Source organism: Neolamprologus multifasciatus, chromosome 1, assembly GCF_963576455.1.
Source record: "Neolamprologus multifasciatus chromosome 1, fNeoMul1.2, whole genome shotgun sequence".
Lineage (NCBI taxonomy): Eukaryota > Metazoa > Chordata > Actinopteri > Cichliformes > Cichlidae > Neolamprologus > Neolamprologus multifasciatus.
In genome coordinates, this window is record NC_140439.1 from 24,940,088 (window position 1) to 24,966,399 (window position 26,312).

Below are 26,312 nucleotides of genomic sequence, written 5' to 3' on the forward strand. Positions count from 1 at the left end.
CGATTATCTTTTAAACACAGGATAGTGCCACATCAAAACCATGAAAAGGCTCCCAAGTCATGTTTATGTTCCGATCATAATCCACAAATACACAACTGGATGAAACAGTTTTAAATCAGTAACATAGCTCTCCACAGCTTCATAGCTTTCCACAAAACCTGTTTTCGCACATGCAGCTCTGAATGGAGATGGCAAACGTCTGATGCAGTCAGATCAGACAACACTGAACCTGCCAGCTCCCTGATTAAAACTATCTGTGTTGTCTTACAGCATCAGTTTGTGCCCATATGAAAATAACAGTGGAGGAATTTTGGCCCACTAGTCTTTCAGGAGTTGTTTTAATTCAGCCACACTGAAACGGCCTGTTTCAGGTCATGCCAAAGCATCCCAACTGGATTTAAGTCCACGATGTGATGCTGCATACCCCAACATAACAAATATTTTCATTTCCTTTATGTCCTTTTTGGTCAGCAGTGGTTTTCCCATGGATGCCAATGTTTCCTGGTCTTTTTCTAATCGTTGAATCATGAACTCTGACCCTAACTAAGGAAAGTGAGGCCTGCAGTTCTTTAGCAGTTGTTCTGGGTTCTGTTGTGACGTCCGAGAGTCATCAATACACTCTTGAAGTAACTTTGGTATGCTAGACCTTCCTGAGAAGGTTGGACTATAATGGCTCTCACTGAGTCCCAAAACCTTAAGAATGGTTTTGCAAACCTGTCCAGACTGATAAATGGCAGCAACTTTGTTTCTCAGCCATTTGTTTAGATCATGGCATGTGTTACTTTATAAGATCTTTTCCTATTTCACTTTGTCAAACAGTTTCAGCTTTATTTAAGTCATTTCTTGATTCATCGGATCTGTCAGTAATCAGGCCTGAGCGTGAAATTAAACTCATTAACATATGATTAATCACAGTTAATTCATGATTTAACAAGGAGGGAAATTTCAAATAGCTGTTTTTGCCTTAATAAATAAAATCATAATTTTAAAAACTGTATTTTGCATTTACTTGGGTTGCCTTTGTCTAATATTAAAGAAGAAGAAGAAAATGGATGGATGGATCTGAGACATTTAAGTTTGTAAAACATGCAAAAATAAAAAATAGATATCACAGCACTGTAAATGCATGAAAGTATAAATTTATTTGCAGGACATGAAGGATTTGGTTCATACATAATCCTCTTCAACTTCTTTCTTTTCTGTTGTCTTAGTTGAATTCCAGGGATGTCAAACTCATTTTACATTGTGGACGCACAAAGCCCACTTTGATTTTAAATGAGTCGCACCAGTGAAACTCCCTCTATCAATGCAAGGACATTTAACTACAGATTTATCTCCAGAGATATCTTAAAATAAAGAAGTGCAATTTATACTTATGTCTCAGTTTTTCTTTCTGATAAAGAAACTGAGCTGTATTAAAGAAAGAAATCAGTACGACTACTTGGGCTAAAATTGTAAGAAATTAATGTGTGAAATTACATTAATAGCATTATTTCTAGTAGCTCACTGCCCAGACTGTTCTGCAATTATAAAGCTGAAAGTTTTTAATTCACAGAAAATAGCCTTTTTTCCCCACTTGGAACACATTGCAAAAAAACCCCATACATTTCCATGGTAGATATTAAAAAAAGAAAGGGTTTTGTTCTGTCATTTAATCGTTTATCTATTACTTAATTTCTTTGGTGTAGTGTGTGGTGAAAGATGGCCATGAGGGAGGAAAAGATGTAAAACCTACTAAAAGTTAAATTCACAAGATTTATATTGTTCAGTGGGCCAGACTGATCTCTGTGCTGGGCCAGTTCTGGCCCCCGGGCCTTGTGTTTGACATCTCCGATTTAGCCCAAAGGTTTTGAAACCTTGACTAAGGTTTCTTGTGTATGCACACATAATCTTTGACCCATATGTCCCACAGGCTTTAAAACAAGGTAGCACAATTTATCGCACCTTTATTACCATCAGTCGGTTCCTTTAACCACTGTTCACAGTAGTAATCTGAATATGAAATGGATTGAGCTTGTGTATCTATACTTTGATTTCCTTCTATTTGTTTCCATTTACTGACTAACATCATGCTTCTTTTATGCTCTGCTTATGAGCACATGAATGCACACACACAGGAATGAGAGGCCTGGGGAACTTTCTCTGCATCCTTTTCCTCTCTGCTGGGTTTTACAACAATTATGGTCCTACAGGAAGGTGGGCAAGCTGACTATACATTCCTCAACAATTTCACACACAAAGACACACAAACACACACAGATGCAACAGCAATTTGATCTGCACACCCTCAGTACTGATGATGGTATTCTCACTGAGTGGGAAAATACTTTAAGCTGTTTCTAAGTGGTGCAAATAAGTCCTGAGAGGTCAGCTTCACCACGGTGCAGTGATGTCTCAGAGAAGCACCAGCAGCCCTGAGATCTTTAGAACAAATTGCAGGTTCATGTTCACAGGTCATTTGTTAAATCCTACGTACACAAGGTCTAAAACTGGAAAACCGTGCTGGCATTAAGAGAAATTTAAATCTGATTAAAGAATCACACGACTGTCAAGACCTTTGCTTTGCTACAACCCACTTTCTGAAAGCTTCTCCAACAGTTTTCCATATTTCTCCATTAGAGCAAACCAACAAAAGTGTGTGCGTCTTAAAAACAGGCTCTCCAGTGGCCTCGCTTTGTTTCTCACACCTCACCTATGGTATCCCATTACTGAACTGTATGAAGCCGTGTGCCACTGATGTCCCATCTCATTTGATATTTGATACCAGTATTACTGTTTCTCTAGTTAATCCCATTCCTTTGAAAGGATTAAGGCACTGTACACAAACAGCTTTTAAGATCTTCGCCTTTTTATTGTTTGAGATAAGACATAAAAACAGCCTCAAGGGTTACCTGTTAATCCACCTCTCAGATGTAAGATGGAAGCGTCTCATTTACTGCTTGTTTGATGGCTTCATGCTGTTCATTTTGTGTAATAGTAAAACAGGTTTTCCAGAGATTAAGCCGAGGCTGGTGATGGACGAAACTGACAAATGAAACGTCAGACACATTCCAAACCTCTTCATTCCTCCCTCTCTAAATCCCCATTCATTTACCTCCTGCATCCTTTGGACAAATACTCCTGACAGCTCATTCACTAAGCAGTTTGTTCAGAGAAATTAGATTCCTCCTCTTCTTTCACTGTGTCTTTCCCATCCTCTTAACTGCCAAAGTCCTCCCCTCTAATCCTTGTCGAGTTACGTTCCTGGAGCCGGAGGTTGCGGCCATCTGAGAGGAGAGGAGATGAGTTAGAGAAGAGGAAACTGTAAACTGACATTTTTGTGCCATATTCTGCTGCTACCTCGGAGCCAGCTGGTATTTCCCTCTGTTGTTATACGCTCGACCTCTGGGCTTCGGAGGGCGTCTTGTGTTCTGATTTCCTCGATCGTGGTCGTCAGGATAAAATGAGTGAAAATGACGACCTCCGTCGCTGTGTCCTCCTCTCGCCCACGGCCCTCTTCGAGCTTCTGTTTCTTCCTCTCGCTCCCTCCGTCCCCGTCCACGCCAATGGCCACCCGTCGTCTCCTCTCTTTCCCTCCAACACGTACCACCACTGGGAGCCCAACCTGAGGGTAAGACACAAATCTCCGTACACCGTGCTTCTGTAACATCCAAAAATGCAGCAAACAGGTTTTAGACACATTCAGTCCAGAGATTTGGACGTGCGAGTTATTAATTCATTAGATTGCTTCGAATGATTCTTGGTCACTGGAGGGCATTAACAAAACTCTGGCATTTTATCACCAGTTTTGACGAATTTGAGAACAGTTACCGTTTACCTCATTTTATAATTCACAGACTGTATCCAAAAAATAGATGAGCCCACAGTGACATGATGTACTCTTTTGAAGCCATGAGGTGCACATTTCAGCTGCTGATGTCTAACTTTCTTATATGGTAGCAGGCTGGAAATCTGACTCCACCCTGGGTCAGTCAGGCTAACCATATGTGTTTTGGGAGGCAATCACCATATCAGATTGTCTCTATACGATTAAAGCAATCACTTAAATGATGTGATTGGAAGTCTAGTGTAGAAAATAGTTTAGAAATCAGTAAGTTGTGTGTTTTTAGCAAATGAATAAGAGCTTAAAATAACAGTCTTTATGACTCCATGACTGTACAAAAGATGTACAAAAAATATTTTTATTAGAATATTATACGAGCTACATTAGCATGATACTTCATTTTTAATAACATGGTTCTCTTTGATACTGGCAGATATAAAGCAACTCAACTGAGCCTGGAAAGTTATCCAGATTACAAGACAAGCCCAAGTTCTTCAGATATCCTAAGGCTATCTGTGCCAAATTGAAAGCAGACCACAATTATCCTCACGCCACCGTCAAAGTGACGTCCAGTCTGTGCCTGCCACCTGACATTTATTTAAATTAGGATGACAATTTGGGCACCAGCTTAACTCACCTGGTGGAGCAGGTGAGCATGTACCGCAAGGCTGAAAGCAGCCAAAAGGTTTTGAGTCTGACTGCATGTCTTCCCCCTCTCCCAGTTTTCCTGTCTAATCTCCCTGTTCTATCACATAAAAGAGAAAAAAAAACTCTCAAATAAAACATAAATAAATGGGACCACAAAAGAAACATCATGTTGTACTAAAAATACTTTAAAAGAGTTTATTGAGACCATAAACCCATGAGGAAAGTGTCATGAGGAGGAGGGCCATTTACTTGTAGACTTCTAAACAATTAGACTGAGAGGAGGAGCTCCTTGGGAACGGCTTTTTTTTTTTTTTTTTTCCAGATCCAGAGATGACGATCTTTCATATACATTCTGTGTTTTAATAAGAGTTTATTTAGAGTCTGTGATAGGACTTTACTGAAACCAGTACATGATTATAACTTTGACTAATAATGGAAATCAGCAGTCTTAAATGTAAATGTTAATCAGTTCAAACTGTATCAACATTCATCTCGTCCTCTCTCAAACATACACAGATATCCATCTTGCCTTTTAAGTCTTCCCACAATTATGTGACAACAGCCCACAAAACAGCAAAAATTAAAAATTTCAGACAGGACGCACACAATCATCAAGTTTGCATTAACTGTGTCGACAGCCGAATTATGATAGTGCGATGAAAGTATTCTGTCCTGAGAGTTTATACAGCTTTCCTTACAAATAACAAAACATCTCCAGAGCAGCTTTTTATTGCTGCACGACTGATTATGAAATTGATCTGCTGGCAGGAACAGTTTCTCTGGGTGTGTTCAGCTGCCACTAAAATCTATTGTTGGATTCACAGAAGCCTGGGACTTGCCATACACTTAAGAAACTCTGACAGATGTGGAACGTTTTATGCCAATTACAAAGTGCTCAAAATAAAACATCAAGTCCAACTTTAGAGTTACCAAACGGGAGCGGCGCATTTGTCTAAATCAGACCGCCATCTTCACATCCATCCAGTGCCTGAATGTGAAGGTGCAGAAAAAGAGTATGTAACACATGCCATGAGCACGAGAGTAATGTGTCAGCGAGGCCACAAGGACCACAATCTTTTTAAAGGTGTTTTATGTCTTGCAGAAAAAAGGAGCTGCTAAAGAAGGGAAACATTAGAGGTTAGGGTAAATATTTTATTGCAAATATGTGCAGCTCTGATAGGAATGCATGAAAATAAGGTTGTTTACAATTACATCTTGTCTTTTTGAACAGATAAGCTGGAGAGACGTGGAAGAGGAGCTACACTGGATTCACTGGCGGAGTGTAATTGCGAGGGCAGGCGGGCTGAGGAGATATTTGCTGAGGAGACTAAACATCAGGCCTGATTCAAACAAAAACCAAACCCGGGTCCTCAACGATACCACATAGCGCCACCGCTACTCTCACGCACATGCATGCTCTCTCTGCAGCTCACACACACACACACACACACACTCTCACACTCATTTCCCCACAGCTCTGTAGTAATGATCAGTGTCTGTGTCTGGCAGAAATGAAACACTGAGGTATAAAGAGTGTATAGCCTTCCATCTATAAAACCAGAAACATTCTCATGAGACCCACAAGGGTTGACTTGGGCAGAAAGCAGACAGTTCGGCGCAAACTGGAGGATCTGTGCCAACATGGCATGCAGCGCAACGGTCGCAAAAGGTTTATAAGTCACAGGGTTGAAGAGAAACTGCGGGTTCATATTTCATAAGCTCCCGCTAAGTCGGCTTTTGTGATGGGGTCTGCAAACTCCAGGCAAGAGGTGAAGTGCAGTGAACACACTGCAGTCAAGACCGTCATATAACGATGCATTAATGCTCCTTCATGACAAAACAGGAGGCGTGTGAAAAGGTTCAAGAAACAGCAAAGGGTTTTGAAGAGTCTGAAAGCTGGAAGAAAACTACCCCACTGATAGAAGTTAAGATGATGAATAGAAAAAGTAAAACAGAGGGGAACAACCGAGGGGAAGGGGAGCAGAAAGAGGGGAGAGACAGACGAGAGGAGTCTGTAATCAGTTGTTGTGAGTCTTAAAATAGAGCTCTCCCAGCCTATAAACAGAAACCCACTATTACTAGTGCACTGACAAAGCAAGTCTCGGATCCAAGCGTGTGTGTGTGTGCGCGCGATCCAAGCGTGTGTGTGTGTGTGCCCGCCGTGCTCATTTGCGCGCGCAAATGAGCACGGCGGTATGTGATGAGGCCGCAGCACACATGGAGCTCATTACAGCATGGCCCTCTGGGTAATGTGGTTCCATGAGGGCCCCAAAGAACTACAACCGCAGATCAACTGTCAGATTAAAATGATGCTTCTCTGTTCAGCTCCAGGAGGATTTTTTTATTAGTTTTTCATGTGAGCTCGCAGACAGATTGCACCCATCGGATCACTAGGGGCCTCTTCAGCACTCGATACTTTTGGACAGCTTAAAATATAAAAACAACTGAAGCGTAAAAAATAATAGAGACTTCGTGGCATCTCTTTTTGGGGCTTCTTTCTTTTCTTTTTTGTTTTGTTTCCAGAGTAGATGCAGATACGGGAAACACATGAAAAGAAAATTGGTCTGATGTGCAACAAAGGTCCCCAGCATAGCACAGAGGACATTATGGTTATATGGTATGCATCTGAACCACGAGGTTACCAGAGCACACCAGAAACGCTGTAATATTCAGTCAGAAGGGTTTTCTCTTTCTGATCCTCATTTAGGATGGTCTTTAGATCAAACATCTTTTTCCAAAGAGTCATGGATCAAATGGGAGCAAAATTATACAGCACGAAAACAACACACACAAAGTGAATGGTAAGGACAAAAAAAGTCGACGACTTATTACAATAATTTATTTCCCCACATTTCTATCCCAGGACTGTCTACAGAAGCAATTTAAACAGCCTTAAATTATTTTGTACTGTATCTCAGCATAGCTTCTCAGCTCTCCCTGAAACCACTTTAGCACTTCTACCTTTAACCTAACTCTCTTCTGACTGGCTGCCCCTCATTAACACAAGGTTTAAACAGCAGATGTAAAAGTGCTTTTGCGCTCACATCCAGAGATGAGATGATCATATTGAGGATATGTGCTCTCTTTTATAGTGAGCTGTCAGCCCAGGGGCATTACTTATGCGTACGTTGACAATAGAAGCCCATGTTTGATGCACAAACAAGGAAAGGCACAGTAAGCTCCATTTTGTTAGGGAACGGCTGTGTGCAGGCAGGAGAACGACCCAAAGTGCAGACTCCGGAGACAGAAAGTAACTCAAAACAGCTTTAATGTTAAACTCAAAAAAGTAACAAAACTGAGTATCCAAAAAATAACTTACACGGACAGAACACACAGCTAGATAAACGGTAGATCGCGACAATGACAAACTGAAACACAGGGCTTAAATACATAGAGGGAGCAATCAGGGAATGGACAACAGGAGGGAAACACAGCTGGGGCAAATCAGAACTGACGAGACAAGGAAGCGTAAACTGAACACACTGAGATAAGACAGAGACCTTCAAAGTAAAACAGGAAACACATAACACAGACTGAACAAAAGACACAGACTCACATGCAGGCACTACAACAGAGGGAACAGAGATGTGGAACCAGGGCAGACACAGACACCGACTGGACACGGGGATATAGCAGACAGGGGAGACAGCAACCAAGGATTACACAGAAACAAACCATAAGACATGACTCTAACGAAAACCCAAAGACTAGAAATTATAAATAATATAATAAACTCAAAAACCCTGGTTCAACGACCCAGGCATCCTAACACATTTGTGTTAAAATCAACTTCTCTACACCAGCACACAGCACAACTCCACCCCTTTGGCCTGGTAGGCCTTTAACCTCCTAACCAAAAGACTGAGAACAAAGAACCTGTAAGTTAAGAAGACTGTTTAACATTAAATCTGATTGCCATGCAATGTAAATAGATATTTCCTGACTTAAATGTATAGTAGTTACACGAGAGCTCTGTATTAACTTTAAATAAATAGAAATCCAATGATGGTGGATGCATTAGTGACGTAAGTTGACATTCTAATCTCTTCAGTCCTTTCAGTAGCATGAAAGCACTGTGACTTGGTTTGGTCCTTAATTGTAATTCTTTTTGTTCTTATTTGAATGTGTTGAGAAAATCATGCATGCATTCATCTGTTAAATCTACTAAATCATCATTGTCATAATAAATATTTTGGAACGACTTTCTGGATCTCGCGTTTAAATGTGCACACCACATCAGCTGTTCTGTGAGCCAGTGCTACCAACATCAGTGTACTTTCTACAGTTTGTATTCTGCTGTGATATAACAGCACAAAACAAGGCCAAGTGCGCGTTTCCGTTTGATTTTAACTCTTCAATTATCGCTTTCAGAGCAGACTAAGTGTTTGGAAAGCTGACAAATAAAGCTAAAGTGTTAAGAAATACTAATACCACAGACCAGCACAAAAAGAGACAAAGCAACTTAAACCATCATCTGAACATTAGAGGTGGGAATCACCATACATCCCACGATACGATATTATCACGATACTTAACGCACGATACGATATTATTGCAATTTTTTAAAATATTTTGCGATATTCAGATTCTGTACATAAAGGTAAACTTTATCAATATTCATTTTATCTAATATCAAAGTCTCACACTCAGTCTTTCTCTCATTTGAGTCAGTTTTATTGTTGACAAACTGAATGGTTTGTATTACAGTCTAGTCCAACTTAACTGAATGCAACCATCTGGTACAATTATAGCTATTCTGAACTATGCAATTTATGAAAACTATGCAGCCCATTCAGCAACTGAAGAATTTGAAAGTAAATTAAAACAAAATATAATTTTACATTAAATAAAAAAAGTTTTAAACTTAATTAAAATAAAACATGTATTAAATTAAAATAAGTAAACTGTAAAGTTTATTGCTGCCGAAAAAAAGTTAAACACATTTGGACAGTGAAGGAATGTCAGGATTCTTGCTCAGAAAAAGGATCAACATGCTCTGAAGTCAGAGCACAAAAACCTTTTTTGTAACAAAATATCGATTTCTGCTGTCCCTGTATCGATACATTATTAGCAAACAAAATATCACGATACTACACAGTATCGATTTTTCCCCCCACCCCTACTGAACATGCAGAACGCATATTCATATCATTTTTTATGCGTCAGACAAATTAAGCAACATGTTTACAGGAAAACTTTGTACCAAAAGGTCCTAAAGAAGAGAAAGAGTTGATGGAAACTTTAAGTGACGAGCCAGTATTCACATGTACAGAGATAATCAGATAAAAGCAGGTATCAAGTGTGTGTGTCTCACCCGAGTGTCTGTCTCTGTATCCGGTTTGTATTGTGGTTTTAGGACGTGACTGTGGTGCGTTGGGTCTGGACTGCAGGACTCTACCTCTCTTGTTGCAAGTTTCTGTAAGTTTCTCCCTTAACTGGAGGAACAGAGACAGGGTGGACGACTGGGAGAAAGAGACAAACGTAAGATTACACACCCACAGATTAAGTTACTTATCACTACCAAAGACATTCGTTTGAATTAATAAACTGTCACGGTCTGCCGGGGCAAGCCGTGTGGGAACTATTTAGGACCCGGAAGCGGCAGCTCTGGTGCAGGTGGGTATTTATTAACACGAGTAGAAATAAACAGTAACGGCAGGTGAACATGAGCAGGAAAACCTAAACTGGGCAGAGCTAACAAAAACAAACCAGAACAAAGATGCAGGGAGATCCGGGGAAATACACAGAGCGACGGATGGAGAGACGCAGGGAGACCGAAGGGAAACCACACAGACGAACCAGCAACGACTAAGACAGAAGACACGACTTAAAAACACTCAGAGAACACAGGGAGATTACACACAGGTGGGGGACACAGCTGGGAGTGATTAACGTGACGAGACTAGGGAGGCAAACTAAAAACACTCACATACGACGCAGACCTTCACAATAAAACAGGAAACACACACACGCAAAGACAGACTAGGAAACGCGGACTTAACACAGGAATAGATGGGCAGAACAGAATACACTAAACAGGAGGAACAACAGAACCAAAATCACTAATAGAAAACACAAAACGCTGGGTCAAAAGGACCCAGGATCATGACATAAACAGAAGCAAAACCAGACTAGCTGGAATAAGAAGTCACTTCTTTCGCCCTCTGAAGTCTTGACACATTCATAAATGCCCCATTTTTCTTGTCCCATCTCCACTCACATCGTGGTCCAGCAGCTCAGTTTTCTCTGTGCCGCTGTGTGCCAGCAGGTACTTTGAGTGGAACAGCTGTCCATCGAAGCTGTGCCAGGGCATTAGAGCAGCGCTGGGCAGCGGGCAGCCGCTGGCACAGTTAGCACCCAGCAGGTGGCTCAGCCCTCGGACGTACAGAGATCCCAACTGCACCGCACGACTCGAAAACAAAGGCAGCTGAAAACAAAAAAATCATTTGGTTGTATATTTAGACTGTAACTTCTTTACAGTAGAATCAAATATTTTGCTACAGGCCATTGTCAGTCACCTAATAGATACCGATGACACAAACACAACTCTTTACAATCCTGCCAGTGGGTTGAGTTTGAGCTTACCACATGTAGGAGAAGACTTTTTTTCAGCACAAAGAGAGACTTGTTTGATGTTGATTATTTCCCTTTTTAAATGCAAAAATCACCTGTCTAGTATTTAAGAGCTTTTAATCGCTCTTTGACTGTCAAATGCTGCTAACATCAATAGATAAATATAAACTGAGATCAACTGCAGCACTGATTGTTGCATTAGTGTCTTTTCTGAACTGCAGCAGATTTAAAAGTCCTGCTGCACAGAGCCATCTGTTCCTTCAATGTGTTTAGCGTCACCGTCCGCAACAAATTCCTGAACATTGTTGTCTCCCAACCCCAATTTGCACAAACATATCTGCTCTGCACTGACTCATAAATCAGAAAATTAAAATACTCCTCAGGCCACCCACTTCACTGTTACTTCACTTGGTTTCCTCGTGCTCACTGCCAGATGACAGTGAAGCATCTCTGTATATCTTCCTATTTGTTGGCTGCATGTGATGGTGAAACTTCTTTGCTTAGTTGGACTCAAATTGGCTTTTAAACTAAGACCATAATTATATTTTTTTTCTGGATATAACTATGCTTGAGGACATTTTGAATGATGAGGATGAACAAAGTAAAATGAAAACAGGAGATATCTCAGAGTGAACCTGCTCTTATACTGCAGCAAACAAGAGTAAATCTCCCCATTTACTTTTCAAAAGTCTTCACCCTTCCCTCATTTCTTTATATTTCGCCAGAAAATTGGGAAATAGGTGCAGCCAGGTCTCCGGGCTTTATGAAGGACATTCAAAGCTCCTTTTTTGGATTTTGGCTGCCCTTTTCTGTCAGGATGAGCCCACACTGCATCAATAATGTTTAAACGCCGGGCATGCCCCAGCCTTTCTTTCCTGCTTCCCTTCCTTAAGAATTGCTTCTTGACAGCCACACTTCTACTGAGACCATTTGTGATGAAATCCGAGAAATATGATTCAGTTTATCTGGAAGTTGCATGCTCCACCAAGCATGCATCAAGTCATTTCTGGTGATCCTTCAGTAGACACTAGATGGATCAGCTGATGGATCATACCTCTCAGGTATTTGCTAAATTTTTCTTAAAGGCACGACCTTCAGGTCATTTACGATACTGCAGCAATTTCTTTTGCATTCCACTTGTGTGGTTTCCTCAATTTTTTTGCACATCAGGCTCAGGTATGCCAACTTTTCTGTTAGCAGCTCTTTGGGAATCAGCTTATTGATGATTTTTATGACTTTCAAGCTGTTATGTGTTATTTAAAAAAAAAAAAAAAAAACATAATAACTGGAATAAATTGTGTTTTTTATGACAGCCTGTTGGTATCAAAGTGGCTAAAGATACTATTAAAAAATTTTTTTTTGGTCAGTTGTCTTCTGTGTGTAGACACATTGGTTCATCCTTTGAGTTGCACGACTTCTTATGCTTGAATCATTCGTAGGTCATTGAAAACAAAATAAAAGCCATTCCTCTGGAAACAGCCAGAGGGCTAGACAACGGGAAACTTTGTAACACCACTTAATAAAAATTCTAGAAAGTCTCCTTGGAAGCAAAACATAAATAAATGAGGTACTCAAGACTTCTGCACGGTGCTGTAAATGCCCTAATAAAGATAAGATTTTCCTGAGTAAATAATAAAAAAAATCAGGCAAATTTATAATATATCTTACAGCTGTTTTGTGTAACTGAGAGAACAAAAACAAACTGCAGGAGAAGAATAAAAAATAAGAGGAGGATGAAGAAGTGGAGCACAAGCTGATTGTAACAGCAGGCAGATGTTCTGTGTGTGTGTCTGCTCTCACCTGTCCCTCAGATAGCACTGATAACAGTGATTACGTGTACACAGACACACACATACACTCATCCCTGCCTGCCACCTGCTTCCAGTCAAACACAGCTTCACCTTCTGAAAACAATGAAACACTGGACAGACACACAAGCCTGAAGGCACACACAGACACAAAGACAGAAAAGAGATACTGAGCAACACGAGGGAGAGAGAAAGAGTGGTCGAGTGCAAAAAGGATAAGAACGTGAGAACACACACACACACACAAAAGACAGAGAGACAAAGACAGAAATGTGTGTGTGCATGTGTGTGTCCAGTGGGGCGGAGTGTGCATGGTGTAAATAGCTCCATGTGGTGAGCGTCAGCCAGGACAGACAGGCGACTGTCGCCAGCTTACTCTCTGTCGCACACACAAACACAAACGCCAAAATCACTGTCCCATGGGGAGGAATGTTGCAACACAACCAACGCATCCAAAAACCTATGACCCACAGCCCCTCTCTCCTACACACACACTGGGTGACACTTTTCCCACAAACAGACACTTCTCTCTCATAAATTAATCTTTTAATAAAGAAAATCTTTGTGATTTACTTCCTGCTGTGATGTGTGATGTATGTGAATCTGTGCAAACACACACACACACACAGATATAAACTTGCAAAAATGAATACCATACGCACATCAATAACAATTTGTCTGTTTGTGTTTATGTGCGTATTTAATCCGTACACTAGTCACTCAGTTAAAACCCCTCCTGCAGCTCTGAACCTCTCCCATACGACATATTCAAATCAACGCCCAGCCCTAATTATTGTGTAGAAAACAGATGAGCAGCACAAATACAAATTACTAGACATAAGTATGGTAATTAAGCAGTAAAAATAAATGGGGCTACAAAGAGGCAGCAAACACAACGGTCGTTTTCCCAGAGAATGGAAATGCACAGCTGACTCTCAGACGCTCACATCTGAGAGAATTCACAAGTCCCACGATGCCCCTTCACTGAAGACTGAAATTATAAAGTAGCAGTATCCACTGCTTTGTTAATACATGTCTGATGAGGACTTTGGTTCACTCTGTTTTTATACCAATCTGTTCTAAAAATGTATCGTTCTTAATCATCTCAAATTTAAAGCTAAACTATTTTGCTTTTCCTGTGCAATCAGCCATGTACTCATTGTTACAATGGTGGATATTTCTAATAAACAATAAGAAAACTCTTTAAACAATAAATTTGACAAGAAGAGTCAAGCAAAAATACCCTCGAACAGAGTGATTTGTCATTCTTGTGTCTGACCGTCTGTCATCTTGCATTAACATCAGCACAACAACTGTGCAGCGGGAGCTTCATGGCATGGGTTTCCAGCTGCATGCAACCTTACATCTCCAAGCACAATACCAAGCATAGGATGGAGTGGTGTACAGCACTCAGGTACTGAACTTTAGAACAGTGGAAATGTGTTCTGTGGAGTGACAAATCACACGTTTTTATCTGGCATCTTTTTTTATCTGACAGACTAATCTGAGTTTGGTGAATGCCAGGAGAACATTACCTGTCTGACTGCACTGTGCCCAGTATAAAGTTTGATGGACGGTAGACTAGCAAGGTTCATGAAGACATGACTAGGCCACACAGAATCCTGTCCTCAAGCCCACTGAACACCTTTAGTAGAACAGATATTACGAGCAGGACCTCTCGTCCAACACCATTGTCTAACCTAATCAAATTTCTTCTGGTTGAATGGGGGAAAATTCCCACAGACACACTCCAAAATCTTGCAGAAACCCTTTCCAAAAGAGCGGAAGATGTAAGAGTTGCAAAATTGGATAAACTCCATACTGATGCCTATGGATTTAGAATAGGATACCATAAAGCTCCTGTAGGTGTAATGTGTAAGTGGCCCATTACTTTTATCCATATAGTGTATTTATAAAATTTCAATGGTGGATGCTGGACTTAAACATGCCTAAAGTTTCAAACGATGATGTGAGTGTGTGTACAAATAATCCCTGTGAGCTAAAACCTCACACTTCACACTGCTCTGAGTGCTTTGGCTCTGTATGATGTCAAAGAGAGAGGATATTCTTATATGTACTTCAGACACAGGGGCTGAACCCAGGCCCAAGACAGGCATGGATTATTTTGACACTGGTGCTGTGGAGAGTAAGGAGCTGGAAATTAGCAATAATAGGTTCAATTTTCTTTAATTTCTGCATAATGATGCTGCTTTGGGGATGCTAGTCTTTGAAAACCAAGTTTTGATCTTAAGACAATCCTGTGTAAATGAGAATCAGGGAGAGGATTTTAAAAATGAAAGTGTTTCTGGTGTGACCTTTGTGGGTCAGGTTCATACTACCTAACCACAATGTCCTCTGCGCTATGTTGTGGACCTCTTTTCATGCGTTTCCTCCATCTACTCTGCAAGCCTTCCAATTAAAATGCAAAAAAATAAAGCTGCCCAAACTGAGTGGCTTTTATAGTTTCAAAACTAAACAATGAAAGTAAACTTTAAAAATCCTGGACAATTAAATTGTTAGCTAAGCAAGTATAAACATTTTATATAAATTTAATTGCACAGAAATGCCAAAAAGAATAAATATCCACCGGTGTATGTGCGCTCATTCCTGACGACTGGATTTTAAAAACAAGGTTCAAAATTTCTATTTCCAACAACAACAACACCCTGCAGTTTATCATAACTGCTTATTTTTTCAAGGTTGTTGTATGCTTTCTTGGAAAGACCGTCAATCAGCAGCTTATTTATGTTTTCTCTCCACTTTCTATTAATGGAAACATTTTCAGAGCTGTGTTTACCCCAAGAGGACTTTGTTTACTGTAAACGTCAGCTAACATTGTCTTCATGCAGCGGGATACACAATGTTTGGCTTCACCGTTAAAAAAACGTGGGGGTGAAAATCTGAAAACAACTATAAAATATCAAAAGCATCTTTTACAAATGATCTAAACGCGTTTGTGACAGACCTCGATCTGTTGAAGCTCCTGAGAGGATTTCAGTCTCAGACACACAGCTTGACTCAGGTAGGAATCCACGTCTTCTAGAGATAAAGTTTGTACCTGAAAACATGCGCACAAACCAAACACACAAGGGAAAATACATGGTTAGCCAGTTCAATCACATCCCAGTGTGTCTTCTTTGTGGGTCAGTTTGTTTTGTCTGCTCGCTGTGCAACAAGTCAACACAAAAAGAAACAATGGCGGCTACAGAGACAAGGCTGCCCAGTTGTGTGTACAAAACAAACAAACCCTGAAGTTATTTAAATAGAAGAGCGAGAGGGGAATGTGAATGCTGCAGTGATCAGACAACAGCTACTATTGTCTGTCATGCTGTCTGCTCATCTTTAATCATCTGCTCGTCTAGCCTCCTTCTAACAAGCTACTGTCCTGTCTGTCAGGGCCTTCATTCATTTAAATCGCTGCCAGCCAGCCAGCGCCTGACTGAAAACCAGTCTGAAAGGCTGCCTGTCGATTTTAGTATCAAAGCATTCAGCTCTGTCTCTCCAGGTGGGGCAAACATGAGGAAACAGTTACTACTATCTAAATAAGACTAAATCTATGACCGAACTTTTAGTGTGTTTTTCAGTTGGCGTGTGTTAAATGTATTAGAAAAGAAAAAAGAAAGCAGTACTCAAAGCATACTTTTAAGACAACAAATAACATGTTACACAAAAATAAGACATCTGAAAACAAGACATCTGAGCTTTTCTTTGAAAATGTATCTTTGTTAGAAACGCATTAATAAGTGATTCAAGTGTCTCTGAAAAAGAGTTAATAAAAGGTATAATTTATGTTTCCCTTCTATAACATGACGCACACACGGTTATCCTGTCACGCGATCCAATGTTGTGTTAAAGCTCAGTCAGAAGACGTCAATGCAAAATACCCAAACCAAAAGCACAAATCTCGGCTTCTTTCACATACGAATTAGTGATCACAGGGCATTACAACAGGATCAAAAGCAGCTCAGATTGATACACTCTTAGATTTATAATCAAAATACAGTAATACGAGTTCTGAGGTGGTTTGAGAATTGTCTCCTGAGTTATTCAAAGCCCTTGGATGGTTATCAGAACTTGTTGACGTAAGAGCTGAAGTTACAAAGGCCGGTGTCTGTGTCTAAACTGGGCCCCCAGTGGATGATAATGGTTACCGTCAAGCCATCAACAAGCGATGTTTGACTTTACATCACACGGTGACAAAAGAGCAGAATAATTGTTGTGTACGTGTTATAGATGTAAATCCCAAATCAAAAGCTGACTCGTACGTTAAACTGTCATCAAACATATTTGGTCTTTCATTTCTTTGTTTACATGAACCGCCAGCTGTAGGTATCATCCCCTTTCATCTAACAGCTTAACCGGAGCCCAAGCCAAACATGTGCCCTGACCAATAACAACCAAAAGAGGAAAGACCAATCATGCTGCAGATGCAATCATTTGTAAAGTACAGCTGTTAATATTATTTTTATGTTTTTTGGGGCAGAATCGATCAATATGACACCAGAGAAGACTGTAAAACATGTGTGACAAACAAAAAGCACCTCGATTTTTTCCTATGTACAAGTAAAAATAAGTTACATTTGCTATTGATTCATTAATAATTAAATCACATCCTTTCCCCAGACAATCATACAAATATTTCTGATTTTTTTTTCTCTTTAAATAACTTTAATTAACTTAATTAACTATTTTCATTCTCTGATCACTACCAGATAAACGCATCTACACTACCTGTAGGACTAAATATGTGACCAGGCAGAGAGCAGCCAGGAGAGAGTCTTCAATAACTCCATGCAGCTCCGAAAACTCAGGACAGCCAAAAATTGTGAAGAAGGCTGTCAGGCGAAGAGCAGCCACGTCAGGACCCGTGCTAAGCCATAACAAGTCCAGACTGGGTTGATCACCTATAGATTCGAGCAAAAGAGAAAAATACTATGGATTTTAGATGGAAAAATATGGCACAATATCTCTTTCATGTGTTAAACGTAACCAGAGCCAGCTTTTCAACGTGAGTCTTAAAGCCGCTGGTGCCTCAAGGTTAGTCTACAATGACTTTAATTACAGAGAAAACATAATTCCCAGGAAACAATCACTTATAACCACAGGACTCATTTGGTTGCTGCTTATTTGGGAGCAATTTAGTCCTATAGTGCATAAACCAAGAATCATGGACATAGTCGTCGTTTTATCATCTCAGGGATTAAAAAAAAAATCAAATAAAATCTTGTATTGGTGGTGTAACTGGACTGAAATCGCGTTTTATTTTGTGTCCAAAGATACAGAGATAAGTATATGAAAAACAGCAGGTACAGTACATGGCAGGCTGACTGGGAGAGGGTGGACTATATCAGGTTCCTTCAAAGGGTTTCCGGGGAAGACAAACCATTCCCTGATTGCTGGAGGGTCCTCAATCCTTCCTGAAAAAGCACAACATTGTCATGTTTTACAACATTTACTCGATTTTCTGCAAAGAACATCATCATTCTCCTCACTTTACATAAAAACTAACGGCACAAACTCCGCTGACGTGTGTGTGTCTGCACGGTTCGTAATCCCTTTGCCTCTCCACTGAAGATATATTTTTGATGTTGCCAGAATCTACATGCGTCTACCACAGACTATATATGAAGACAGACAAAGCCACTGTGAAATCACTCAGACCCAGATGTCTGCTGATTAATGTTAAATGAGACCTCAACAATACAGACTTAAAAACTAATCGGTAACCCCCTGGTAACTGGTTGCTAAGGAAAAGTATATATCCTGACTGGCAGGTGAAATCCGTTACAAAAAGGGTGCTGCACCAAAAACCTCCTTTTGACTGCTTTAGTCACTAGCAGATTGCTGCACTTGCCCACAGTTTGCATGGAAGACGTCAACAGTGGTGGATGCTGAAATTGCCGACTGTAAATGCTTGCAAACTAACCACGAAACAAAGGCAGTTTGTCTTCAAAATAAAAGTTGGGCCTCTGTATTACTGAGCAGACCATATTTATCAGATAATTACATTTAATTGATCAAAAAAAAAGACCAAAGGCACAAATTTGGCTCATGCGTACCCAGTCCAATTTTACTTTTTAAGTGTGTGCGTGTGTGTGTGTGTGTGTGTGTGGGGGGGGGGGGGGGGGGGGCTGCTTTTAACCATGTAAAGCACTTTGTGCTACATTTTCTTTTTGTATGAAAAGTGCTTTATAAATAAAGATTGATTGATTGATTGATTGATTGATTGATTGATTGATTGATTGATTGATTGATTGATTGATTGATTGATTGATTGAAATATGAATGGAAAGTACACATATTAAACAAATATGTAAGACTGCGTTCTTCCATTTGCGCAACATCTCTAAAATTAGAAATATCCTGTCTCAGAGTGACGCTGAAAAACTAGTTCATGCATTTATTACTTCCAGGCTGGACTACTGCAATTCATTATTATCAGGATGTCCAAAAAACTCACTGAAAAGCCTTCAGTTAATCCAAAATGCTGCAGCAAGAGTACTGACAGGGACTAGAAGGAGAGAGCATATTTCTCCTGTTTTGGCTTCCCTTCATTGGCTTCCTGTTAAATCCAGAATTGAATTCAAAATCCTGCTCCTCACATACAAGGTCTTAAATAATCAGGCCCCATCTTATCTTAATGACCTTGTAGTACCATATCACCCTATTAGAGCACTTCGCTCCCGCTCTGCAGGCCTACTTGTTGTTCCTAGAGTATTTAAAAGTAGAATGGGAGGGAGAGCCTTCAGTTTTCAGGCCCCTCTTCTGTGGAACCAGCTTCCAGTTTGGATTCAGGAGACAGACACTATCTCTACTTTTAAGATTAGGCTTAAAACCTTCCTTTTTGCTAAAGCATATAGTTAGGGCTGGACCAGGTGACCCTGAATCCTCCCTTAGTTATGCTGCAATAGATGTAGGCTGCCGGGGGATTCCCATGATGCATTGAGTTTTTCCTTTCCAGTCACCTTTCTCACTCACTATGTATTAACAGACCTCTCTGTATTGAATCGTATCTGTTATTAATCTCTGTCTCTCTTCCACAGCATGTCTTTATCCTGTCTTCCTTCTCTCACCCCAACCGGTCGCAGCAGATGGCCGCCCCTCCCTGAGCCTGGTTCTGCCGGAGGTTTCTTCCTGTTAAAAGGGAGTTTTTCCTTCCCACTGTCGCCAAAGTGCTTGCTCATAGGGGGTCATATGATTGTTGGGCTTTTCTCTGTATCTATGAAGCGCCTTGAGGCGACATTTGTTGTGATTTGGCGCTATATAAATAAAATTGAATTGAATTGAATTGAATTGAAAGTTCCAGCTTGGTGAGTTGGGAAAATAAGACCTGATAGACACCTACTGGCTATCAACACGCCTCTTAGCCAAAGTGAGTATCCCTGTAACCTTTTAAGCAAAATCCAAATGATTATAATAAATAAATAACTCATTGCATAGTTCTAATAGGATAATAATATGTTGTTTTTTCTGGGTATTTTAACACTGGAGTCTATGGGTATTAAATTGCTGTTGGAGTCAGAGTCAAGTCACCAGTAGAAAAACTGTAGTTTTTGGCATTTCTTGTTGACTTTTTTCATTCGTGTATGCTTCTGTTCTCATTGTCTTATGTATTAACTGTTTTACCATTGTGACCAAGCAGAAGGAGGAGACCATAGATGAGTTGTCTGCAGGGCTTGTAGACGAGGGCCTGAGGCACTAACTCGGTGTCCTCCTCATCCTCCAGAGTGTTGCTACACTCAGTGACACCCACACACAAGACAGTGTAAACCATGAAACCCTCTGCTGCTGCATGCTTCTCTCTACATGCCTGTGGAAAACCACACAGTAAAGAAACATTTATTCCAGTCTGCAGGGAGTTCTAAAGAACAAAATCACATATATGACTATAACATACCTTTAGGATTTCTGGGCTAACATATTTTTCAAAAGCAGAAGGAAGTGAGGAGATTTCACACAGCTCGGGACGTTTCTGTCCAGGTAGTGTGTATAAGCAAACGCCTTTCTTCAGTAGCTCTCTATGAGTCGTCGAGAGATTCAGAGACTGTGGGACCAGTTCAGCTTCCTCGTCCTCTGTACTCCACAGAGAGCTCACAAGCTGGGACACTGCTAGCACCACCTGCCCCTGCGGAGCACCATAATGTGGTGCAGGACTGTTTTTTCTGGGAACAATAAAATGAAGAATTTTAACTATGTTGGCTCATTGACAAACGCAAACAAGATGAGTGTTTTTCTTTGCAGACAAAAATAAAGAGTAATGGGTTGGTACCGCATGTTGATATGTGTATAATAAAGAAGGATTTGGGCTTATTGAGGTAACTTCAGGTTTAACGTCACGTTTCTAGGGTTACCAAGGTGGCTCACTGTGGTAACTTAATGCAGCAGACCTAACCTGCTTTGAAGCATGTTAAGCTGACAGTAAAGGATCAACAGATATGAAATACTGAACAACCAGTTCTGTTGAAAATAGCATCACCACTCACGGTCTTCCCACATGTTATTCCTTTTTTTATTTCACAGTTGGCTGGATGAAATTTTAGATCAATTTTGGACAACTGTTCATAACTGTGTGCCGAAAATCAAATATGAATGTAAAGTAAGTCTATGCATGCATTCTTTTTTCATATTTGCTCTTCTACTTGCATCATCCAACCGAAACCTGCCAGAGTTGCTGAGCCATGTGTTAATGATAGTGCTGTGATACTGATAAGTGCATTCATTCACACAGACTGCATTTTTCTGGCTTTCCTTCCTGGCCTCGAACAGACCAGACTTTATTAATAGTAACTCTTCCAGTTTCCCTGACCATAGTACATAAAGCCCACATATATTTTTAGAGCACTTTTTTTTTTAACTGAAGCTCTGTTGCTCTTAATATTTTTATCAAATTATATTTTTATCCTTTGTACAATCAGTCACTCAGCTCCCTCTAGGCTTATACATTAGAGGGGAGCTAAGTCCATCCCTTTCATGTGAACATGCTCAAAGATAAGTTAGGAAACCTTGGGATTACCACTTTCATGTGTCACTTTAGCCTGATTGCTGATGTTAGGGTAAGTGAAGCAAGATAAGGAAAAGATAACCTGAGTGGGCTGAACTTGCATTTAAGTGCAGGGCTGAGGTGTTGGAAAAACAAACTTGAACATGCTTATGATCTCAAAGTCCACAGGTTTCACACTTACTATTATTTTTAATAAGTGTGTACTTTTTAAACAGACACTGAAAAAAAATCTGTCAAAGAAAAGCTTAGAGAATGAAGTCATGGAATTCTTTAACATACAAAGGGTATATTATGTAACTAAATGTAGCCAGCAACAAATATAGCTTTGATTTAGTAGTAAATAAGACTGAAAAATCCAATGTTCTATTAATTCTATTCAATACGGATGCAGATATGCACCTGTAAGCTGCCATCGCATTGTTCCTGACATCACGCATCTTCTCCTCTGACACCACATCATTACCCAGGAGACAGGCCAGCAGTGGTAGCTGGGTAACAGCCAGTCCAATGGTTTGGCAGAGCCTCTGTCGGTCGTACATGACAGTGGTGAGGCTGTTTATCCGCAGCTTTGCCACAGACAAATAAGGGGCACTTTAGAGATAAGGGTTAAAACAAAATGTTCCAATCAGACAGTTTGACCACATTTGTCAATAAAATTAAGTTAATCTGCAATTATGAGATTGATTTTACAAACCTGTCATATATGATGAAGTCTGAATCCTCTCCCAGAATACCCATGCAGCCATGTTGGCGAGCATAGCTGGCAATCTCATAGTCTGCTTCCCGCACTGAGCAAAACACTTCCTGACCTAATGACCTGTAAAACAAAACAAAACAAATGTATAAGAACTAGAATTACTGGCTTTATAATTATGGTGCATATATTCTGTCCTGTCTTGCAAACAAACCGGAGAGCAAAGGGTGTGAATGTCGCCAATCCTGAGGGCAGACAAAAAAGCTCTCTACCCGGCTGATCTCCATGCTCTTTTATGTGACAAAATATCTTTGAAATCTCCCCGTTCACTCTGCGTCTCCTCTTCACCTGTAGACCAGAACCAAGGTTTTTTGTAGTCACGCAAAAATAAGAGAGCAATATAAAAAAAAATTATGATGTTTTTGAAGCAAATTTTGTGACTTAGCTACCCCTTGTACCACTGACAATTTGAGGTATGTAGAAACCTGCCAAGGTGTTATTTATTAAGGTTATTTTCTCACCCACTCTTGCCTCTTCTGCTCCTCCACTACTCCATCAAAGAAAAAGACCAGTCGGATGCCTGCAGATGTAAATGCCTCAACCCATCTCTTTAGGATATCCAAGTACTCCCTCCACTGGCCCCCACATGCCCAGTCCTTGCATGAATACCAGTGGCGCAAGCAAGCCATACCATCCACAACAAGTGTGGGGTCTGCAAGTAAGTGAAATCAAAATGTAACATACAGCAGACCTGCATGATAACCCAGACAATGATCACCATACACATAGTAGTACAGTAAACCAATATGGGAAAATAAAGTAGAAGCATATAAAAGTCATAATATATTTTCAAAGGAACATGAACATGTCCTGTTCTGTAAGTTTTAGAGATGCCATTAAAAGCACGGTTTTAGCTTCCACCAACTACACTGTACTGTGTTACAATCCACCGAATAAACATGCTTAAAGGCATAGCATATACTAAGTATGGGTTTAAAGAAAAGTGCTACCTTTTAAACTCCTAGCATTGCATGGCCTTTGTTTAGGTCTGTTGTTATGACTAGTAAGCAAAGGTGTACATATGACTACCACCAGAAAACAGCTAAAAATGTCACAACTAATACTATACTATTAAAATTACTGTTAGGAAAACATGTACTTCAAATTAAGCTAAATATTTTTTCTGTCAGTAGGCCATAATTTTTACTACACATTTTCAAATACATCTGTAAGTACAAGCATGATAATAACTATTGTTACTACCATGTCACGCCCTGAAATAAAGACTGAACAGGTGTAAACAGTATTTACTTGTGCATTGCTGAAGCAGTACTTTCATTAAACTGCACGCACCTGACCACCACCTATGTTGTTGAAGTGTTCTCTCTGTCTCGTTTACAAGCCACAGATTTTTGTTAGTTTTTTAAATAGATGTTTTATTTTGCTTTTTTTAAACATTAAGAACATTAAAAACTGATGATTAGGCAAAGGCCAGAACAAACTATTTCCTTCAGCCAAAAGCTAAAAGAAAATCTCTCTATATGTAATCATAGGAGCATTTCCAAGCCAGCAATGTTGGAGCAAGTTGGCTTATTTTAATAATTAAAGTTATTATGACTTTTTTCCTCAATCACTATCTTGTGGGTGTTTCAGTCCTTAGTTTTTAGTTACGGTTTTCCTTGCAGCTGCCATTGGCTTTGATCATTTGGATAAACATCTCCTTTAAATTGACTCAAATATAAGAGCACACACAATGGTGGAATTATATAACAGAAGACCAAAGGATCTTCCAAGAATGGTTGCACTATTTTGCAGGGAACTGACTTTTATACCCCTCGATCTCTATTCTGGGACTTGCTCCAGAGCAAGTTAGGTTTGCAGTATAAGTTACCATGGTGATCTACCTAGGTAAGAAGTGATTCCCCTTTGTAGTACTAGTACTGCTTCGCAGTATGGGAGTTTGGTCATCCACGGCCCACTTGTGTTTTTAACAATCTTGGATTTCCTGGTGTCTTCCTGGATTTGTTAAGTCTCCATCTCTGAGTTAGGGTGATTATGGCTTATTATACGCTCATTATTATTATGTTATTCCAGTTTTGGGTTGGTTTGTTTTTGGTTGTCTCTTGTCCAATGTGTCTTATATTTGGTTTTACTTTCGCTGTCTCACTGATACGTTTAACCTGTTTCTTGTTACCCACCTGTTTCCAATCTCCTTGTTATCCCACAGTTTGTTCTGTCTGTATTTATACCCCTTGTATTTCAGTTAAACTATGTTGTGTACTACTGCTGTTTTTGTGTGCGTTTCGCTGGTCCCTTGTCATTTTTAATTTGGTTGCCTGGATGTCAGGACTCTTCCTCTGCTTTTGGACTTTATCAGCCATAATAAAGGGTTAGTTTTTTTCTTTTCAAGTCTGTCTCTGAAGCCTGTGTTTGGATCTTCCACCTTTGCTCTACTCCAAAAAAACATAACACCCTTAAATAGAGAACCACTGCTTTAACAGGTTAATAAAGCCAAATATTGTACACACATCTGAAAAGCTGAGAGCTGAAAAGCTGTTTCCTCACATTACTTTACATAATCATGCACACCAGTGGAGAAAGCTGGAGCTTCTGGGGGGTCTACTAATATTACCATTTCATGAATGACACAGAGCCACCGTCACACTGGCTGCACACAGAAATAAACTCAACTGCTGGTGTGAGGTGCGGTTGCGGAGGCCTGCTGCTGTCTGGCCATCTCTCTCAGGTTCACTGTCACACAGGCTTCTGGACAGCAGCGGTCCATGAAGTACTGTAGACCCTTCACGCCCATTCCTATTGAGCAGAAACACACAGGGAGCTACGGGAGGATGCATGTCACGTCTTTCCAAATAGCGTGTACTTTAACTTTTAATTGGGTGGATCTGTTTTGGTGTAACACCGTCACTGTGGGGAGTTGATTTTAATGAGAACTGACACGAATGCTAACTGTTAGCTTCGCTTTTAGCCCCGTTTCGTGCCGTTGCCAGCAAACTCGTATCACGGATGATACGTCACAGCAAATGCTACTACAACTACTCTAGTATCGCTTCACATGGCAAAAAAAAAAAAAAAACTCACTTTGAAATGTCGCTGGACACTGAGCAGCACTGGTCCCTGTTGTGTTTACTTGGTGTAAACTCAAACTACTTCCTATAATCTACGCGTGGCGTCATCACGTTACAAAACAAAACGCACGTGCTCGGCGCATGGAGACCACCGCGCATTCATTAAAACAAAGAGCGTGCAGAGACAAAAAAAATAAAAACGTGGCACGGCGCTTCTTACTAGCGAACATCCTGAATGTCATGAATGAGAATGAGCCTTTGTGTTTGTGTGGGCTCGTAAGACTTCACTCCAGCACAGGATCAGAGGAGGGCTAATTGCTCTCCTGGAGAGTGGGCAGTCTTTTGCTGAAAGCCATTAGGTCTACCTTCTCCACACAAAGCGCCCCCGGTACCTTCCACTCCATTGTGTGACCAGAGCAGGAATAAAAGGAGGGGACATATGCTGGCCGTCAGTGCAGCTGTCAGCATCTGTCGCTCTACAGCCAGATGCTCTGTGGACTGAGAGGACAATAATCTACGCTTTCCAGAAAAAAACAACCCAAAACCTAATCTTCAAGGAGGGAGGAGCTGTGTTGTAAATCTGCCCACTTTCATTTCCAATCACCCACTCGAGAGTTATGACCTTTGGGCTTGTGAAGGCATTTTTTTGTCACCCAGAACTTGGCCTACAGGCTCTGGG

The 26,312-nt window shown here is 40.4% G+C and overlaps 1 protein-coding gene across 5 annotated transcripts; it reads right to left on the reverse strand.

Annotated features, from left to right (window-relative positions):
* Positions 1-1,123: 1,123 nt before the first annotated feature.
* On the reverse strand, positions 1,124-25,767 carry fam120b (family with sequence similarity 120 member B). 5 transcript variants are annotated; one of them, XM_085158162.1, is made up of 15 exons: positions 25,647-25,767; positions 25,239-25,361; positions 23,069-23,259; positions 22,762-22,895; positions 22,548-22,670; positions 22,253-22,444; positions 20,750-21,014; positions 20,479-20,662; positions 18,168-18,269; positions 17,584-17,756; positions 15,818-15,910; positions 10,692-10,898; positions 9,786-9,933; positions 3,340-3,604; positions 1,124-3,266 (listed from the first exon to the last, which is right to left on the reverse strand). In XM_085158162.1, exons 2-15 carry the CDS (start codon positions 25,357-25,359, stop codon positions 3,236-3,238), a joined length of 2,229 nt encoding a protein of 742 aa, XP_085014288.1. In that variant the 5' UTR covers positions 25,360-25,361; positions 25,647-25,767; the 3' UTR covers positions 1,124-3,235. The 5 variants fall into 5 exon arrangements, 3 of the variants coding, with proteins under 3 accessions (XP_085014288.1, XP_085014305.1, XP_085014296.1); XR_014873889.1 differs by lacking the exon at positions 1,124-3,266 and adding an exon at positions 4,461-4,568 and having other exon boundaries at positions 3,492-3,604; XM_085158179.1 differs by lacking the exon at positions 25,239-25,361 and having other exon boundaries at positions 25,647-25,736.
* Between the last annotated feature and the right edge of the window lie 545 nt (positions 25,768-26,312).

What these genes read in the sequence shown, in the direction of transcription:
- fam120b (XM_085158162.1), bottom strand. Translation starts at nt 25,359, where the DNA reads ATGGGCGTGAAGGGTCTACAGTACTTCATGGACCGCTGCTGTCCAGAA. An exon ending in TTCACACCCTTTGCTCTCCG is followed by an intron (nt 22,671 to 22,761) that starts GTTTGTTTGCAA and finishes TTTGTTTTACAG; the next exon opens with GTCATTAGGTCAGGAAGTGT. An exon ending in TTAGCCCAGAAATCCTAAAG is followed by an intron (nt 20,663 to 20,749) that starts GTATGTTATAGT and finishes GGTTTTCCACAG; the next exon opens with GCATGTAGAGAGAAGCATGC.